Source organism: Dama dama, chromosome 29 (genome assembly GCF_033118175.1).
Source record: "Dama dama isolate Ldn47 chromosome 29, ASM3311817v1, whole genome shotgun sequence".
NCBI classification, from domain to species: Eukaryota; Metazoa; Chordata; class Mammalia; order Artiodactyla; family Cervidae; genus Dama; species Dama dama.
Window position 1 is genome coordinate 46,331,550 of NC_083709.1, and position 15,478 is coordinate 46,347,027.

The 15,478-nt window shown below is 34.2% G+C and overlaps 1 protein-coding gene across 1 annotated transcript in view; it reads right to left on the bottom strand.

The window, feature by feature from the left end:
• The window catches only part of UHRF2 (ubiquitin like with PHD and ring finger domains 2), a 71,132-nt gene that overhangs the window by 48,499 nt on the left and 7,155 nt on the right, over positions 1-15,478 (bottom strand). The window contains exon 3 of the mRNA XM_061132620.1: positions 7,209-7,468. Within this exon, the coding sequence (XP_060988603.1) occupies positions 7,209-7,468 (260 nt within the window). The remainder of the gene's footprint in view (positions 1-7,208; positions 7,469-15,478) is intronic.

A 15,478-nucleotide genomic window follows, 5' to 3' on the forward strand; every position in this document is an offset into this window, starting at 1 on the left:
GACCACTAAATTTAACAGAGCAATTAAAAAAAAACCAGTAACACGACTAGTATTCCCAAATTCACCTTTTCAAATGAGCTATAAAGGTACATGTTGAATCCTTACAAGCAGGAAAATATATGGGAAGATTCTGAGATCTAATTCAACGTGAAGCCAAATTCAGGAAACTTGTCTTAAAACCACAGATGCATTTTAGAGTGTAATTCAAAAGGAAAGCCAGGACTAGATCTCAGAGCAAATATTCAACTACTATAGAGTGTTGTCCCTCACTCCAGAATTTACCAATACTTAATGGTTGATGGAACAGAGAGAAGAAATAAAGTATACTTTTAAACAGTCGTTCTGGAGCTAATTCTGCAAATACTACTACCATGTTCCTTTTATCTGGGTTGAGCCCCTAAGAGGAAGTGGAAGTTTGGGGAATTCAGAGAAATTATCAAGTCAAAAGAAACAGTATGTGAATGATGTTAACATACTAAAATTGCCACAAAACTCAAAATAAAACATTAACTGGCTAAAAAAAATTACCAGTGGAGAAAAAGACATAGAGAATAGACTTACAGACATGGGGAGAGGGGAGGAGAGGGTGAGATGTACGGAGAGAGTAACAGGGAAACTTACACTACCGTATATAAAATGGATAGCCAGCAGGAATTTGCTGTCTGGCTCAGGAAACTCAAACAGGGGCTCTGAATCAACCTAGAGGGTGGGATGGGGAGGGAGATGGGAGGGAGGTCCAAAACGGAGGGGATGTATGTATACCTGTGGCTGATTCATGCTGAGGTTTGACAGAAGACAACAAAATTCTGTAAAGCAATTATCCTTCGGTTAAAAAAAAAAAAAAATATATATATATATATATGAAGAACAAACAAAATAATTACCAATATATCATAGAAGATAAATTCTCCACAAACATATTATGGACATTGCTTCCCTATGTTAGCCAAGTTGGCACAGATAAAGACTGCATAGTGGAATATGGGTCCTCATTTAAATGATATAGATCATTTAGCTTGAATGAAATCCAATTCTTTTATTAATAGAAAAAAGACAACTAATAATTTTATCTACATGAAAACAAAAATGGAAAAATCAACAAGCCATATGCCACCTATATAGGTACTAAAAGATGAACACTCAGGTTCCTCAGGTATTGTATATCATCTCGAGTCTTTAATATATTTACTATATTTAAACTGTCATATCAACCCCTTTCCCTCATATTGGTCTTTAGAGGCAGGTGTGTGATAGCAACTGATAAGGCTGGACAAAAGGCAATGAGTGAGTGGTTCTTAAATTTGAGTAATACATAGGAACCACCCAGAGGACATATTAAAACCCAGATTGTAGGGCCATCTACAGAGATCAATTTATTATATCTAGAGTAAGTACAAGGAACTGAATTTCTAGTAAGTATAATGCTGACATTCCCAGCCAGGTCTACACTTTGAGAACCACTGTTCTAAGGCCATAGTTCTCACTATGGTTACATATTAGAATCCCAGAGGAACTTTTTAGACACCGATGCCTGCAAGTCCCAAAGATCAATCATACAGGAAGTCCTGGGAGTAGGTCCTAGGCATTGATATTTTTAAAGCTTCTTAGACAACTAACATGGAAGTAAGGTTGAGAACCACTAGCCTAATTAAAATGAATATAAACCAAATCCACAAGGAACAGATGTTTCTTAAAACAAAAGCAGGGTAAGGATTTAAGCCTTTACCTGATGATAAAGCAGCCAAGTGATGAGTATAGATTAAACTCAGTAGTGCGCCCTCAGTTGCTTATATACCCAGGATTGAACTCAAAGTTGTATGAGTGCTGTCTGCTTTAAAACCCTGGCAAAGTCGAAAGCAAGTCTTAGGTCATACAGAATGGCTGACCTTTGAAGTCACGTAGGCTACTACCAACTACATATACCATGTTTAGGCACAGTGGCAATAATGCATATTGGTTAATGCTTAAGCTCTGGAGTCAGACCATTTAACATATGTGACCTCTGGCAAGTTACATAAGTCTTGGTCTCTTCATATGGGAGTTAACGTAACATTATCATTATGTTAAAGATTACATGAACATTCAAGTAAGAAGTTAGCTCAGAGTCTGGTACATAAGAGTTAGTGTAATTAAGTAAACCTAAATTTAAAAAAGAGCTAATCTAAGTAAATACCTGTAAGCTACACTATAGACATATTAAACTACTAGAAACGCTAAGGGACTGCCCCTTTTCAAGTCTACTTCCACATCAGTCAAGGTCATGGCTCTTCATCACAACAGCTTTGGGATCTCTATTCTCACAAGACTGCAGTTATAGCTTTGTGAATTTAAATGTTTAGGACCCTTAAAAATTTTAAACCTTAAATAACTACAGAGTAACTAATGGGAATAAACACAACTTTTAGAAAGCTATCAAAATATACAGCACAATATTACTAGGAAATAAAGGAAATTTTCATGTTCTCTTTCTTTGACCATAATGACTTCATGCATTTTTAATTTCCTGTATTACCTTCCTTTTATTTTCTGCCAAAATATCACTAGGGAAAAAAAAGTTTCGATCAGGCATAGTTCTTCTCCAACAAACACACTTTAGGAGTAAGATCATTTTGTGATGTATAGAAATACTGAATCACTATATTCAACACGTTGTAGGTCAATTATACCTATAATACTATAACATGACAAATATATATATATATATATATAATATGCAAATATATATAAATATATACATATAATACAGTTATACTCCAACACTACAGGATGGCTCTAATCGAGAAGTAGTTAAGCTTTTGGTGAGGATATGGAGAAAATGGAACTTCCATACATAACTCATGGGAATATAAAATGGTGCAGCCATCTGGAAATAAATCTGGCACTTCTTCCCAAGGTGAAACATAACTGCCATACAGCCCAGCAATCCGTCTGCCACATACAAACCAAAAAATTAAAATGCCCCCACAAAAACTAGTACATGAAGGTTCATAGGAGCAAAAAGTAGAAAACACCAGTGCCCATAAACTGATAAATGGGTAAGTAAACTGTGGTTTGGCAATAAATTATTTGGCAATAAAAAGGAATAAAGTACTGATACACAAGCTCCAATATGAATGAACCTTTTTACTTTTACTAAATAAAAAAAGCCAGTCACAAAAGACCACATATTAGATGGTTCCATTTATATGCAATGTCCAGAATACACACATCCAGAGTCAGAAGATTCTTGATTGCCTATGGCTGATGGGGGTTGAGAAAAGGGCTGGTGGAGGTGGGGGCAGGAGTAGGGGAATGGAGAGTGACTGCTAATGGGTATGAGGTTTTTGGAAGATGAAAATATTCTCTATTAGACTGTGGTGACTGTTGTACAATCCTGTTAATATACTAAAAAAAAAAATTGAATTTTACACTTAAATGGGCAAAGTGAATGTTATATGATTTGTCTTAACATAGCTGCTTTTAAGAATTTAAAAAACTTTACAAAAGATTTAAGAATCCTTTGGATCTAAATCTCTAAAGTCTAGATTTAATATTTATACTGCCAACTCTTTCTCCCAAAGTACTTAATGGGTTGGTTTAACTCTTAAAAACCCTTGCTCAGACAAGGGTGATGCTAGAGGAGTCAGAACAACAATCATTTAAAAAAAAAAAAAAACCCACAAATAAGTTTTTTGAATCAGGCACTCTGATGTTAACTCCATGATTTTGCTTTACATTATTTGTAGTAAGAAGCTCTAAATTCAGTCTATGTTCATCGAAAAATCTATAGAAAACGGACTCTTACAAACAGTAAAACTTTTAAACCTTAAAACATTTCAAATACATCTCTTACTATAACCTGCTTTTTATGAACTTAGAATATTTGTAGCTATAATTTTGAGGAAAAATGAAGTAAGATTAGGAAACAAATGATTTCATTTAGATTCTATAACAATGTTAACTATTAGATCTGGCTTTGGGGGCTAGACTGGTGGACCTTATAAGTTATATCATAAATCTGTAATGCCTGTCACTTCTCATAGATTAAAAATTGTTTTAAACTCTGGTCTGGTTAATATGTTAGGACCTGTAGGTCACCATAAAACTAAATTCTCAACACTACCATTTTAAACTGACAAATACTGCATATTTCCAAAGAATTCTTCTGACAGATTTCTTGGTCCCAAGTACCATATTCCTCTGCTATGGCTAAATGACAAGTTGTTCAAAATGCACTGCCGCACTCAGAGTTTGGAAATAATCAAGCAGATTAATCTCAATTTATTCTATGAAAAAAAATGAAATTAATTCATTGAGAAATGATAGTACTAGATCAGAATCATAAATGCAGCCTGTATGTACTTAGAATCTATTAAGTCCAAAAAAATTGTCTGATAAATACTGTTTTAAAAGTGAAAATTAAAGTTAGAATGACTGGATTATTTCTGTTTGCAATGTAACATATTTAGTAATGCCCCATCTAAGATTGAAGATGGTCAATGCTTGTTTTTGTCTGCTTCTCAGGACAGACCACTCTCTAGAGATCTGGCTGGCAGGAAGTTTCTGTTATATCCTAAAGTGTACTGTGTACATGCTCAGCCGTGTCCAACTCTCTGTGACCCCATGGACTGTAGCCCACCAGGCTCCTCTATCCATGAGTTTTCCAGGCAAGAATACAGGAGTGGATTACCATTTCCTCCTCCAGGGAATCTTCTTGACCCACGGACTGAACCCATGTCTCTCGTGTCTCTTGCATTGGCAGGTAGATTCTTTACCACTGCGCCACCTGGGAAGCCCAGGTTATCCTGAAACCTACTTTCTGTGTGGTACAGAACTTCCTCCCAGAGCTTTTAAAATACGAAAGCTATCTTGATCCTAGTCTTTTCAAGCTAAATACTTTGTTCTTTCAGCTATTCTTCATGATGGTTTTACATTTTACATTTTGAGTTCTAAAAATATCCAAGTAGAGAATAATCAGCCCAGTACAACAGGAACACCACCAGTCTTAATCTAGGTATCTTGTTTCTAATTAAACACCCTACAGTGTAACTATTTGACAGCTACATTCTATTGACTAAGTTGGAGCTTACTACTCGGTAAGAATCTGTATTACTACTGCTAAGCCATATATGCCAGTCTCTTGTCAATGCATCCTCCATCCAAGAAAGTAAGAACTTGTTTAATAAGTTACTGAAATTAACATGAACTTGACTATAGTTTTTAACTATTCTGGTAACCATGAAGAATGAAATTTTAACAAGATTTGTCATCACATCCATATGGGGTCATGGGTCTTTCTAGGTGCTTACACCAGCCTTTTGTTATTTGGGACTCTTATCCAGAAACTCATCTATTTTATTTCAGACTTTATTTCATATAGTCCTTTGTTCTTTTTGAAGATGTAAGTGATATTTACCACTAAGCTCCTGATACTTTATTTCTCAAAGAAAGTTCAGATACTGTTTTCCTTAAGTTGCCAGTACTGAAATAATTCCATCCTGTGAAATTATTTTGAACATATAATTTTAGTCTTCTCATGCATTCTGGGTTTACACTCCCTTTTACTAACATTCACTCTATTCAAGATGAATTTCTCCTACATTAAAAACTAGCCAGGGACTTCCCTGGTGGTCCATGGCTTACGCTACCAAGGCAGTGGGCCCAGGTTCCATCTCTGGTCAGGGAACTAGACCCCACATACCACAGCCTGGTGCAACCAAATAAATAAATAGTCAAATAAATGCTAAGATACTGTGATTTATGCTTTAATATTATACCAAACTCAGGCTTAGCCCTTGGAAAGTCTTATTCCAAAACCAAGTAAGAGCCCCTAAACCTGTAAAAATTTAGTAAGCCTTAGTTCACTTAGTGTTTAAAACTCACCCTATTTCTACACTGTGCCATTCTATACAATTATTAATTTTTGGCCAAATAATAACTCCTTTATGGGCCAGAATCAGATCCCAAGTAGCTGGTTTCTGAGTTCTTTTCTCTAAGAAATAAACACTCAAAACAAATCAAGAACTCTCCTGTTGACAACAGATACACAGATAGTTGAAGTCCCCCACTAATGTGGTATCTTGCCTCTTTGCCATGGTACTCATAAACCCAGAGACTGGTTACTGTTAACCTACCAACTTCAATCCCTTCCTATTCCAGCCTTGATTTACCAACATTGCAAGTCCTGGCCAATCCCACATTTTAATACTCATTTAACTGTCGCTTCTATTATCATCGACTATGGTAAAAGAAAAAAAAAAAAAAAAAAAAGAGTATGATGGCCCATTTGAAATAAGCCATGTTGGCAACTTAGAGCCATAAGAAGAATCAGAAAAGATAAAAGGGATCCACTTTCAAGTTCTTTCCAGGTATCCTGGAAATATGTGTCAACATCAATGTCTTTTATACTATTTTTGTAAGAAAAATCACAACCATTTTAGAATCCTGAACTCACATTTGATAAAATATTTGGTTGCGTATTTTCTACACATACGAAGACGTCACTTGAGTGAAGACTTAAAAGTTTATGTAGTGTTGAATAAATACTACATCTTTCACCATAGTAAATTTTATTGTAGGATTTTAAAAATAGGTAAGGAAGATGATAATTCAGTGTTAGAGGCCCTCAGGCCTCTAGCGCCTCTAGGCCCTCAAAGCAAGTTCTTAATACTGTTTTCACATGAACATTTAAAAACGTTTGGTTGGGAGACGGAGATTGGGAAGTAATTGCTGCTGATATAGTTTTTTGGAGGGAAAATAAAAGTATTCTAAGATTAGTTTGCAATAATGCTCAATTCTGTGACTATATTAAAGACAGTGAATTGTACCCTTTATATGAATTATGTGAATTAACTCAGCAATAGCTTTCAGAAAATATTTCAACTCCATTCTAAAGACTATTACATCCCATTATACATTTTCTAAAATATTCTTAAAATGCATAGCAAAAACCCTAACATACCAGAGGACCAGAGAGAGAAACCTTACACATTAAATTAAGCCAGGTATTAGGATACCAAAAACAAACTACTTATGAGCCAAATGCTGAATGTTAAGGAGCTCTTATTATATTATAACCACTAAACAGAAACAAAACAAATGGTACTGGACCAAACATGACTCCTAGATGATCTCTTCAGAAAGACTTATTTGAAAACAATCTTGAAATGGGAGATTTTGCTTCTGCAAACAAAAACATGAATGAAGTCCTCAATATCATGAGCACTTACTCATCATACTCGATATGATAAATAACGTCTTCATCAGCAGCAACAGAATCTGAATTAGATGTAGAGGGTACATTGTCCAATTTTTTTGTGTTCTCTTTGGAATTATGATTTACACTTCCATTAGTCCTTTTACAAGAACTGCCATTCTTCAGTGGAGTTTTGCCACGTGAGTGTCCATCAGAAGCTCTAGTAACACTACGTATACGTGCTTCAAACCAAGCACCAAGGGCGACATCTCTGGCATCCACCAATTCATTTACCTAAAAAAGTTTAAAGTCAGTTAATGAAGCGTAATTTCATCTATTGCTTCAAAAACCTTAATATAACTCAAGTTATTTTGAGAGTTATCACGGTTAATATTTGCAGATACAAAAGTTTAAAGTAATTTCAAAGATTAGAACAAAACTATTCTTTTGGATTGTACTGTCAAATCTGTTATTTACTAATATGAAAATTAACTTTCCTCCCAATATCCTTCAGTGAAATAGGAATTTTCTTTAACTATCCCTTATCCTTATCTACATTAGACTTTTAAAATAGAATTCTTGTGTACCCAAGAGTCATCCTGGCATGTTGTTCATTAAGAATGTCACTAACAAAAAGCCAGAACTTTAGAGTATTGTGACTGTGAAACTAATTTGTTCCATTAATTTCTTCAGAATCCTTCAGATAACTTACAGTCAGACATACTGGAAAACAGTGTATTAAGCAAAAAATAAAAGAGGGACTTGTGCACATGTACAAAGGAAAGAATTTAATGAACCTACCTATACAAAATGGGGTTAAGTTTCACCAACAGTAATTCACTAGCAAATGCATTATTTACTACCTCAAAGGACAAATATAAAGAGAACAGAGCAATAAAGATGCAAAATATATGTAGTCAACTCTAGTGGATGATCAGAACTAAATCATACAATCTAACAAAAGGTATAAAACAAGGTGTCAGAAAACAGGTACACCAGAGAAATTTAGATTTACCTAAAGAAGCTGGTTTTTTTAAAAATTATGTCATCCAAAAAAAAAAAAATTATGTCATCAAAAAAGCTAAAGGAACTGGTCTAAAGGTTAAGGCCCTTTCAGGAGCAATAATCAAGAGAAGTTCCTTCAAGTCTTTAAAAACAAAAAACAAAAAAATGACATGACTAATACAAGATCATCACCTAATCAAGCTAGCTTTTTCTGAGAGCTAAGATCACTTTAAGGTATCATATAGGGTGGGGTGGGGGTGAGTATATAGTAAAAGTTAATACCTATATACTAGATATTATGCAAGGCTACTTCAGTTAGGTTTAACAATCTTAATAAATCGTATTTTACAGGATAAGGAAACAAAAGCTCGGACAAGTTAACCTGCTCCAAATGGAAGTTAATAAAATGTAAAACTAGGATCTGAAGACACCTTAACCTTAAAGCTTATGTTCTTATTACTGCACGTTGCTATACATTATGTAAGGATATAACTACCATAGTGATTCCATCTATGGATCTCAGCAAAGTTAACTGAAAACCTTCTGGGAAGGACTGACCATTCTAGATGCCATTAAGGACATTTGCAATTTATGGGAAGAGGCCAATCTATCAACATTAACAGGATTTAGAAAAAGTTGATTCCAACCCTCATGGATGAACTTGGAGGAGTCCAGGACTTCAGTAGAGGGAGTAACTGCAGATGTGATTGAAATAGCAAGAGAACTAGAATTAGAAATGGATCCTGAGGATGTGGGTGAACTGCTATAATCTCACAGTGAAGCAAATAGATAAGGGGTTGCTCCTTATTAATGAACAAAGAAAGTGGTGTCTTGAGATGGAATCTATTCCTGGGGAAGATGTGGTGAACACTGTTGAAATGACAGAGGATTTAGAATACTATAAAACTTAGTTGATAAAGCAGTGGCAGGGTTTGAGGGGGTTAACTCCAATTTTGAAAGAAGTGTGTAAAATGTTATTCAAAGCCTTGCATGCTACAGAAAACTTGTTTGTGAGAGGAAGAGTCAATCAATGTGGCCAAACTTCATTGCTGTCTTATTTAAGAAACTGCCACAGCCATGACCACCTTAATTAGTCAGCAGCCATTAACATGGACACAAGACCCTCTCTACCTGCAAAAAGATCATGACTTACTGAAGGCTCAGATGATGGCTATTTTTTTTTAGCAATAAAGCATTTTTACATCAAGGTATGAACATTTTTTAAAGAAATTATGCTATTGTACACTTAACAGACTACAGAATAGTGTAAATGTAATTTTCTTATGTACTGGAAAACCAAAAACTTGTGTTACTTGCTTTAGTGAGGTATTCTCTTTTTTGCAGTCATTTGGAACCAAACTCCTACTATCTTTGAGATATACAGATAGCCACATTTAGAAAAGAGTCTTTCATGTCGAAGTATTTGATTAAAAAAAAACACCCCAAACAAAAGCTCCACACATGAGAGGAAAGGAAAAATTATTAAAAAATAAAATAGCACCAACAGCAAATACTTGAGGATTTACCTTAGTGAGCTATAGTTTTGTATAGTCTGTGGAAAACATACAAGCTCTGCACATAAACCTAGGTTTAAGTCCTTGCTTATCACCTAGTAAATGTAACCTTGAACAAATTCCTTAACCTGTTCCAGCCTCAGCTTCTTTTACAAAGTAACATACTTTGCAGTGTATTGAGATTAGGTGACAATTTGTATAATGTGCTAACTTAGCAACCATACAGTAGCAACAAATGAAAAAACTCTCCTTCCACTAATTATCAATATATGTTCAAAGTTAAGACTTATTAAAGCTCATAGTTCAGTCTTATTACACCATGCTTAGGAAATACATTAGCCATTTAATGCTATATACATTACCTCCTTTAAAAATTACAATACAAAGTCATTCTTATTTCCTAATTAGGTTCAGAAGTGAAAAACATTTGCCCTCAGGAGATATACAGCTAGAAGTGAAGTGAAGTGAAGTTGCTTCAGCCATGTCTGACTCTTTGCCACCCCATGGACTATAGCCTGCCAGGCTCCTCTGTCCATGGGATTTTCCAGGCAAGAATCCTGGAGTGGGTTACCATTTCCTTCTCCAATACAGTTAGTAGTGGGAGCTAACAAAGGTTTCTCTAACTCTGAACAGGATTCCTCTTTACACCATGTTTCTTCAGAGTTACAAATCAAAACACAATATGGTTCTATTTACATAAAATTCAGATGGAGAAAAATTAGGGACGGAGACAGGTTAAAAGCTATTATCAGGTTATTTAATGGTAATAATAGGATAAAGTTAATAAAAAGCAAAGAAATGATTACCATAGAAGTTTGGGTAGTAGTGGTAACTAGGGAGGAGGGAGTTTAATCAAGAGGGGGCACATGAGAAGTTCCTGGGGTACTATTATTCTATTGCTTAATTTGAGTGGTATTTATGGACAATTAATTACTTTATAATAGGTTGTTCAGTTTTACTTGTATTTGTATTGTCTATTACATTTCATGACCAAAAAGATTTTAAAAAGCGGCATAGTACTTTAGACAAAAGACAGGAAATACTAAGAAATCCATGATGTTTACTTAGTAATTACTGATAATTTTCCTTTTCCTTTATTTGCTAAAATGAGCATAGACACATACAAAAGTTTAATAGTGCCACACACTTAGGTAAACCCCAAAAGCTTACTATCAGCATACTAAACAGTCATTATTTAAGCCATAATGAGTTGTTTCAACAGCGAGACCTGATGTGAGTCATACAAAGCTTCCACAAAAACCAGAACACCAATTTAGGCATCAGAAGTCCACCTGGTTTCAGAAAATAAACTACTTCCTAGAGTCAGTAATTCAATGTGTTGTACAACGGGAATACAAGGACCCCCGCCCTCTGCACTACTTTCCAAAGGCTCTTCAAACACGATAGTGATATCTAGTTTCTTACTACACATGAAAAGATAGCTACAACTGACCAAATACTGCTCAAAGTTACCAAATAAGGCAAAACAAGACTGATATTGGATAATAACTTCAAATTAAAATTGCATATTAAGGTTTAAATGTTATAGTCTGTTTTATGTATGCTTACCTGAAAATATTTAATATACTTTTTGTGCCTGCTAATCGTGAGGTCCAAAAATATTTTTAGGCAAAATGGAAAGCCCCTAAATCTGTTTGCTCATCCATAAAGCAAAATCTTTATAAACCAAAAATTATATAGGTAAGAATTCATGAAAAGAGAAAAAAAAAAATTTCCTCAATTTTAAATAATTCAGACACAACAATGAAATTTTGATTTACTTACTATTCAGAGACTTGCTCTAAGGAAAACAGACAAAATTCAAAGCAAACTTAAAATAAATCAAAAGTAGCAGCCTCTAAGCCTTTTCAGGCTAGCCCAAAAAGAAGTTAAGATTTAGTATAATTCCATGAATTCCATGCAACGGCAATATCATCTGTTTACCCATCATTTCTAGTACCTAGTACAAATACATACTAAATATCTTCATATTCAATGACTGAATTATCTAGAAATAATTCCTTTTATATGAAAGTCACTAGTCAAAATTTCAAATACCTATAATAATTACTGAGCTTCATCCAAAAAAACCAAGTAAATCTGTACTGGCACTCTTTAACTAACAAGAAAGGTTAAATGTGGCTTTGACTAAACATATTACTTTACAAATAACTAGCCTTTGAGAGTTTAAGTGCCTGATCCCAGGTGTATTTCTAAATGAGGAAAGGGAGACAATGTACTTACTTGCCAAATTTGTCCGACTCAGAATATGGCCCAGTTGAAATCTGAAACCAAGTCTGATGAAAGTTGAAAGCTCAAGTCCTTAACATCTATGCTATGTACTAATATGAAATATAAGAGATGTTTTTAAAAAAAACAAGTACTTGGAGTAGTTGACAGCAAAGTGCTAACACTGAAAATAAAACACAAAGATCTGCTAAGAGTAGTAGTTTCTCATGATGCTCTTCTAAATTAGATTGGGGGAAGGGACACAGTTGGGTATTGAGAAGTGTGCTAAATGGAGAATTTAAATTGACCATAACAGTTTAACTTTGATTAATCTCAGACCTGCAGACATATAAGCTGGTCCTCCTATGAAAACACATTTATACTTACATGGCCCAAAACAAACCAGGTCAAACATAGCAGCTTCTAAACTGTTACATTACATTACAAAAAGTTAAAATGTAATGATGTAAGCATAATATATACAAAGATGGTTACATAAATATTTATAGATATGTGGATATACAGAAGTTATTACACATACACACATATACTTCCTTGCTGTCAGCTGAGGGCCCTAAAAATAAGGACATGCCAGAAGCAAGGAGCATATCTAAAGCCTAAGTATTAGCTTCCAATATCATTCTCCAACTAAAGGAACTAAGCCTCCTTAGAGAAATGGTTGACTGCAGGACTGGGGCAGAAAACATACAAGATGAGCCCGGGGCAACTTCTAGTGCCAGAAAGAAAGGTTTTAACAAAACAAAAATCAAAGAAACCCCAAATGGGGGCATATGGAAAGGACACAGGAGAAAAAATATACATACTAGTGTAAATATATGACCGAAAAAAATGAAGAAGAGACAAGTCTCCCACATAGAAGAATTCCTAATAACTTTTGTAGATAATCGACCTTAACAATGGAGAATCTTAACTCTCCATTCCTTAACAACTTATTAAACACAGATGCAGAATATGTTTTTTGTTACCTGAACGGTTACTGATCACAGCAGGGATGTTTCAATATTCACTTGCATAACAAATTGCTGGCCACAGGCCTTAGTCGCTGCAAAAATCCCCCAGTCAATAATGTGTTAAGAGTTGGCTACATACAGTGACTTAATCTCAAAGAATACAGTATGCAAAAGGGGATGGGGGAGAGTAACTTGACAGTGAAGAAACGTGACAAATACTATCTTAGCCAGATGATTAAGATTCACAATGGTAAGTTACTATTCATTTAAAACTTAAATAATGACAAAATAGAATGTCAACGGTATAGTGCCCTAGACACGTCACTGAAAATAGCACTTTACCTCTGTGTTCTTCCTCCCCAAGTATGTAAATTCAGTTTAAAGATGAAGAAAACATATTCTAATGTTGCCTTTTACAACTACCTGACCAATACACCTCAAAACTGTCAAAGTCATCAAAACAAAAGTCTGAGAAACTGCCACAGCCAAGAGGAGCCTAAGGAGACTACTGTTTAGTATAAAACTAATGTAAATGTAATGTGGTAACCTAGATGGGATTCTGGAACATAAAAGACACTAGATAAATGCTAAGGAGATATGGTTCATTAATTGTAACAAATGTGCCACACTAATGTAAGATGTTAACAGGGCAAACTGGGTGTGGGAAATATAGAACTCTGCAGTATCTTCCCTACTATACTGTAAATCTAAAACTGTTCTAAAATAACAACTTTATTCTTAAAATAATGTGAAAAATCATCAAGTAGAAAGTTTTGGTAACTGAAAGAGGGATGAAACCAATGAGTGAAATAGACAATTTGGCAAGTGCGCTTTCAATATTAACAATTCGATCTGAACTGTGAGCACTATATAAGGCACTAATTTATATGTTTTGTATATATCATTTAAGTTTATTCCCAGACTTTTGCTTTGTTACTATAATTTTTTTCTTTTATTAAATGACCATAGTAAAGGAAAGCCATTGATATTTAAACAGCCACTTTGCTGATGGCTCATAATGCTCTTATGTATTTTCTCAGCTTACCAGGTAATTCCTAAGTATTGACTGCCTTCTCCAAGATTTACATTTTCTTTTTTGCTTATCTGTATTATCTAGAACTTCTAGAAAGATGTTAAACAATAGCATTAACAGGCTTCTTTGTCTGGTTCTGTCTTTAATGGGAATGCTTGTGGCTTTTCCCCACCATTAAGCATGACGCTGGGTATGGTTTAAAATATTCATCTATTCCATCTGTTCCTCTTAGCAAGGATTTTTTTTTTTTAATCAGAAATAAATTCAAATTTTTATTTAGATGCAGAAAACAGATTAGATCATTTGTTTTCTTTGGTTATATTAATATGATGAATTATATTAAGATGTTTCCTAACAATAAACTATCCCACTTCCTGACAAACCACACTTGGTCAATGTATGTTCCTCTAATATATAGTTATTATTTTATTTGCAAACTGTAACTTAGATTTTACATCAATATGTAGTGATACTAATGTGCTTTTATAATCATGTTTTCAGTATCAGTGTTATACTAAATTTATAGATCAAATGAAAGCTTTCCTTTTTTAAAATCTTGTGGCTCAATTTAGATATCATTATTATTCTTTATGGGTTTAAAGCAATTCAGTGTAGTGTAGCCAGACCAGGTGCTTTGATACACCTCTTCACCAGTTTTGATTCTTTCTGTTTTTATGGATCTGTTTGCATTTTTTTCACAGATCTCAATTTCTTAAGTAATTCATTTTGTCTACCAATCTTTAATTTTTAGTCTTGAAAAAGCTCTGAAAAATTAAGTTTGGGTCCCAGTTTACCTCAACCATTAAGAATTATGAAAAAATATAAGGATAAAGATGAGGCAAAAGTGTCAGTTATTTCTACAAAATTTATTTGAATTTGAAGAAGTTACTAGATAACAAAGGTCAATAAATCAATCACATCTCTATATAGCAAACAAATTTTAGAAGGTAACCATTTATAATAGCATCAAAAACAAAGCTACTAGAAATAAATCAAAGGTATGTAAAGAGGAAAGTAATTGAGAAAGATGTCAAAGATCTAAATTAATGGAGACATCTATCATTTCATTAATGAAGGACTCAACATTGTAAAGACGTCAATTCTTCAAGCTGGTCTACAGATATGGTTTCCATTGAAATTCCATGAGTACTTTTATTTCTAGGGAAAAATTCCTAAAGAAATTCTTGAACATGTGTACCAAGATACACATAGTTGGCTCAAAACAGCACTGTTTATAACAGCTAAAACTGGAAACAACCCAAATATCTATTCATCATGGGTTAGATAAATGTATTATGGCATGTTAATAAAATGGAATAATACAAACAGTGAAAAAATATAGCCACATGTGAAAATTTTCAAATATAGGCAAAACAAAATGTTGTTTAGAGATACATAACTAGTAACACTAAAGAAAAATGAAATGATCATGGACGTCAGAACAAGTAGTTTACTTCTGAGGGGGAGAAAGTGAGATGTGCTCTGGTAGGGGCACACAAGAGACTTCAGAAAGCAACTACTTAACCTTGGTGGAATTACACAGGTGTTTGCT